We start from the raw sequence: 6311 nt of genomic DNA on the forward strand, positions 1-6311 counted from the left end.
TTGTAGAAGAGATTGGCATGAGATGTATGTGATCTTGTTGAATCTTCTCACGAACAATATGGCAATCGATCTCAATGTGCTTCGATCTTTCGTGAAAAACTGGATTATGAGCAAGATAAATTGCAGATTGGTTATCACAATAAACAGAAATAGGATTCATAAAAGGAATACCCAAATCAGTGAAGAGGTAACTTAGCCATTAAATTTCGCAAGAAACAGAAGCAAGAGCCATGTATTCAGCCTCAGATGTTGATCTACTAATGGTCTTCTACTTCTTTGTTTTTCGGGAAATGAGAAATGAACCTATAAAAATGAAAAACCAGTAATATATTGCCTTGTATCTGGGTAACAAGCCCAGTCAGAGTCAGCAAAGGCACTGAGTTTAATGTCAATGTTAGAGGGAAAGAACAGACCCTGGGCAATGGATTGTTTCAAATAATGGAGGACCTTCATTGCAACTTTATAGTGAAGGTCCATAGGTTTGTGCATATACAAGCTTAATTGTTGAACAACATAAGATGAATCTGGTCTAGAAATAGGATGATAAATTAATCTGCCAACTAGTCTCCTATAGGCAAAAGGATCATGATAAGGAGTACCTAAGTCTACTTGAAGTTTAGTGGCAGGATCAAAGGGTATTGCAGAAGGTTTAGTAGCAAGGGAACCAATATCACTTAATAAAGAAAGAGCATAATGTCTTTGATTTAGATGGATGCCATTCTTAGATCTGGTAATCTCTAGGCCGAGAAAAAATCTCAAGGGACCTAAGTCTTTGATCTTGAAGGAAGTGTCAAGGTAATTCTTTACATGCTGTATTTCAGTAGAATTATTACCAGCAAGAACCATATCATCAACATAGACAAGGATGATGGTGATAGAATGTCCTTATATTTTAGTAAAAAAGGCTTGGTTAGCTTGTGAATGTAAGTCACATAGGGAAAGTAAGGTAGTGGAGAGAGTGGTGTGCCATTCCCCGCTGGCCTGTTTTAAAGCCATAAAAGGATTTGTGTAATCTACAAACAAGGTTAGGTTGATGTAGGGAGAGGCCTGGAGGGGGAAGCATGTATACCTTTTGATGGAGATCTCCATGCAAAAAAGTATTGTTGATGTCTAGTTGTTCTAAAAACTATCCTTTGGCGGCAGCAAGAGCAAGGACAACACAAACAATTGTGATTTTAACAATATGGGAGAAGGTTTCAAAGAAATCAACTCCTTCTTGTTGAGTTTAATCCTTGGCAACCAATCGAGCTTTATATCTTTCAACTGAACCATCAGCATCGTGTTTGGTCTTATAGACCCATTTGCAGCCTATAGAAGACTTGTTAGGAGGAAGTGAGACAAGGGACCAAGTGTTGTTGTGATCAAGGACCTTTAATTCTATGTCCATAGCAAGCTGCGAATGTGGTATTTGAGAGGATTGTTTCTATGTTGAAAGTTTAGTAATACAACTTATTGCTAAACAAAAGTGTTTATACTTGGGTGAGTAATGGTCATAGGTAAGTGTTTATACTTGGGGTGTTAGGAGAAGGACCACTAAGGGACTTGGCTAAGTTGCAATGGTAGTCTTAGACATAAGAGGGATGACCTCTTATTCTCTGTGATTGTCTTGTGGGGATTGGGTTGTGATTGGTACTAGTGGATGGAAAGGGTTGGGAAGAGGGAGTAGGAGGTTCTTGAAGATGAAGTTATTTTATAGGGAAGGAGGAGCAGTGTTAGAAGGTTCAATATTATGATCCAAAGAGAAGGGAATTTGGTGGAGTAGACTAGAAGGAAATTAATTGGGAGTGGTAAGGGAACTAAAAGGGAAGACAAATTCATAGAATTGAAAATCCCTAGAGACAAAAATGTTGTTAGAAGATAGATCATACATGACAAAACCTTTGGTGCCATCTCTATAACCCAAAAAAAACTGATTTTCTAGATCTATTATCAAATTTACTTCTATGGACGGGGATTGTGCTGGCATAACCTAAGCAGCCAAACACCTTAAGAGTATTTAAGGAGGGTAAAGTTCCATATAGTAATTGATAAGGAGTCTTGTTATGTAGGAGAGGTGAGGGTAGTCTATTAATAATATGGACAACATGTTGAATGGCAAAATTCCGTAGCTTTGGGGGTAGTTTGGATTGAAGGTATATGGCTCTAGAAACACTTAAAATGTGTTGGTGTTTCCTTTCCACTATTCCATTTTGTTGGGGAGTATAGACACAATTCCTTGATGAATGATTCCCTTTGATGAGTATAAATCATTCATGAAGAACTCAGAACCATTATCACTCCTAATATGTTTTAATTTGGTTTCAAACTGAGTTTCTATGAAGGCAACAAAATGCATAATGTGTTTCCTAGTTTCTGTTTTTGATTTCATCAAAATCACCCAGGTAAACCTAGTAAAGTCATCAACAAGAGTCAAAACGTAGTTGTGGCCAAAAATAGAAGTGATGGAATAAGGACCCCAAATGTCCATATGTAAGATTTCAAAGCATTTATTTGAGTTAGTAACACTATTACAAAAGGGTAGTCTCTTTTGTCAGAATAGTGGTGTTAGGTAACAGTGGCCTAGGAACACCTAGAGGGGGGGTTGAATAGGTGTAGCGGTTATCAATCACTGCTTCTCGCACCAAAATCCAGATCTGGAAACAACTCAGTTAATCGATTAACAACATGTCTTAATCGATTAACACACACACATAACAGAATGATCAGAGCAGCTAATTACACAGTTATTTAAAACCAAATTAGCAGAGATAAAGCAAATATTTTTAGGCAATATTAACAAGTATATGGCAGGGTACAATCATTTAAAATATCAGCTTTTAACTCGCATTAAAACAACAAGAAATGTAAAGAAGATTTAAGGAGAAAACAACGTGCAAAGATGGATTTTTATCATGGTTCGTTTACAGTCCACTACAAACTACATTCAGGCCTCCCCTTCTGATCTTCGTAGATTTTCTTCTTCACTATATTGAATACAAGTATAATCACATACACCAATTCAATTTACAAAATATAGGACGTTTCTTTCTTGAAATCTAGAACATCTAACCCTTGGTTTGACTCTACCTATCGTCTGAGAAAACCTTTCTCGCGAACCAGCCCCAGCCAAGATTCTTGTTCTCAAATCAAGACCTCCTAGTCTTGGTGAAGAATCCTTATCTCTGTCGTGGTAAGACACCAAGAGATCAATCCAATACACACAAAAATAGATTACGAAGCAAGTTATTATAAGCACAATAATGCTTGAAATATAACAATGAAAGACCCTAAGACTAACCCACTCACAATTCACTCAAGCCATCATATACATGTGAGTTAATCAAAAACAGTAATCACAAGATATCTCTATAAGAATCTTTATCAATAATGCATGAACATGTGAGCAAGATAAGGATGAGACTAAGCATATGAAAAACAGTATGCAAATAACAAAGAATCAATATTCAATATGGCATGTTAATCTCTCTTCCTCACACATACAATTCTCTCTACAAAACATAATGTAAAACACGAAATATGCTGTCTAAATCAATCCTATACAATAGAATACAATGTTGCACTTTTCTAGAAATTGCCTAAACTTATACAAGGCAGTTTTGGCAGTTCAACCGTTGCAATCAGTTAAGAAGTTAAAACAGAAAACAGTTATGACACAAAACAAACTTGTTAATCAATTAAGGTAACACGTTAATCGATTAACCAATGCAACATGATTAAAACAGAAACCAGTTGTCACAGAAACATTGATATAACAGAAAAACGGTTGAGTTAATCGATTAAGTCACCACGTTAATCGATTAACCAACATATTAGAATATGTGGTTCAAAAGGTAAACTACTCATATGTTATGCTTAACTCCTTTACACGTTTTAGCAATTATATTATGCCTAATATGCACATATAACATGTATGATTAATGCATGAATATATAATTAAATTAGATGATATGTCTCATGGATGTGATATGACAATTATAATGGCTTGAGAGACTTGTACCGAGGTTTACCTCACCTATACTCACTTACTAAGGCACACATCCCAGAGTACTTAGAATACTGACTCTATTTATATATCCTAGTCTAGATATGACCAATGAGCTCTAGGCATGTTGATTGTTGAGCCATCTTCAAGCTTTAATAAAACCTTGTCTTCATCAAAATATAGGCAAAGCATTAGTAGTGATATCCTTGACACTTTGAACTTTCAATCTCCCCCTTTTTAATGATGACAAATACCACATCAAAATACGTCGTAACATTTGATGAATTAGCTTGACGATGAGTTTGCATAATGGTTGTTAATGATTGTCATTCAAAGTTGAAGCGCCTTTGCTCCCCCTTAGGTAAGCAATTGTATTACGAAAGCTATTATGCAACAACCTGCAAAAGCTATTTCAACCTACAAATAAATTTAACACAACAAGCAACTTTTCTCCCCCTTTTGACATTATCAAAAAGATACAAGTATTCAATTCTAGTCAAAAGTCAGAAGAGTTATTAGAGTTATGACAGACTGTAATTAATCAATTAATTTTGGGCAATTAATCAATCAATCAGTTGTAAGAAGCTTGAACAAATGCACATTTATACAACATTTAATCGATTAACAACATGTCTTAATCGATTAAATGGACAGCAAACAGTAACACAACTAATTTAATGGCATGAAAGACTATGTTTACTCAATTTAAGAATGAAATGATTTAGCATTGATATATTTGAGTAGTTAGTAGCAGGCATAAGCATTCAATATTGATACATACACCAGACATGATCAAGATCCATTAAACATAAGAGTATTCTATTTGCAACATAATTATCATTTAGGCACGAGAAAGATAATTTGAAATCATTTAAAAATTGTTTCAATTTCAATGCAGTAAATCAGCAGAAGATAGGAGTTATTATAATCAATATAAATGCAAAAGCATGAAATAAAAAATAAGTTCTCAAGAGGGTAACAAGGAACAACAAGGTCCATAAACTAGGAAGGATAAACCTAAAGCTCTAAGGTCTTCTAACTAGGGATGAGATTGAGGGTTTTCGTTGTCAGGAATCATCGAGCTACCACCACCCTTGATGAGGGTACTCAACTTGTTGAACTCTGCACACAACCTCATGTTTTGTGAATCAACAATTGTCTGAACGAAGTTCCTCAATGATTGATAATGATTATCAATATAAGCATTCTGACACTCCTCAAAATTCTCCAGATCCGTATGATATGAGTCCTTCAGAGACTGAATGTGAAGATTCATCCTGTTGTTGAGACATTGTTCCATAGCATCCAGGTAAGCTTGTCCAAAAACTGGTTCTTGTGATGCATGACCACAAGACTCCCCCTGGGTAGCAACATATGGCTCTTGAGCATCATCTTGATCATCCTCACTATATGGATCAAGATTCACATTGTTAAAGTCTTCTTGATATTGTCATGTGTTGCCATACTTATATATGCCCATCTTATGAATCAGACTCTCACCAATCAAATAATCCTTGTCAGAACATTCCAGAACTATAGTATCTGAGACATCAATATGCAGATGATCAATAACTCGCGAAATGAAGATACTATAAGGAAGCAACCTTGATTATGAAGTGGAGACACTATACATGACCTTCAGAATCTCTTCATGCCAGTTGATCATTATATTCTCCTTGACAGCAAACATGGACCTAAAATCATTCACGGCAGGTTGTGCATGATTTGTGTTCCTCTGAATCAGAATATAGGAAATCAGATAATGTAGGAGCCTATTCTCTACGGACAACGACCCAACTTTGGTTAATTCACATTGAATAGACAACTGAGGTCTACGCAAACAAGATTTATACATTTCAGCAGCATCAAAAGTGTTGTCGTTTGCCCAACCACAGTCTCCTAAGCTAGCACCATTACACGATAAACCACCCCCGTTCATGAAAATGTCCTCATACAGCTCAAACAGTTTTCCAGCAATCATTGACCAATACTTTCCATCCTTATATCTAAAGTTGACATAATATTCCCTAACTAGAGCAGGGTAGATATTACCTTTAAATTCCAAGATGGGGACAACCCCTTTTGCTTGCAAACCAAACGAAAAATCAAAGTTCTATTCCTCTAACCAAGTCATATTTGCAAACCTTATGTATGTGGGTTTCCTCCCATGAAATTTGAGCAACCGGGTTTCTTGCAGAATCAGCGAATAATACGGGTCCCCACGGTCTGCCTTGCCTGTTGAGATGGCACTATTTTGGAACACGTGGTGGACGTCGAGCGATTGTCTTGACTCTTTTAGCACGTCTTCTCTCCATTGAAGTTGAAATCG

At 36.2% G+C, this 6311-nt stretch overlaps 1 protein-coding gene across 1 annotated transcript; it reads right to left on the reverse strand.

Moving 5' to 3' along the window:
* Positions 304–846, reverse strand: LOC109352810 (uncharacterized mitochondrial protein AtMg00810-like). Its single transcript, XM_019595023.1, has one exon. It carries the CDS (start codon positions 844–846, stop codon positions 304–306), a length of 543 nt encoding a protein of 180 aa, XP_019450568.1.

Source organism: Lupinus angustifolius, chromosome LG01 (genome assembly GCF_001865875.1).
Source record: "Lupinus angustifolius cultivar Tanjil chromosome LG01, LupAngTanjil_v1.0, whole genome shotgun sequence".
Classification (NCBI taxonomy): domain Eukaryota; kingdom Viridiplantae; phylum Streptophyta; class Magnoliopsida; order Fabales; family Fabaceae; genus Lupinus; species Lupinus angustifolius.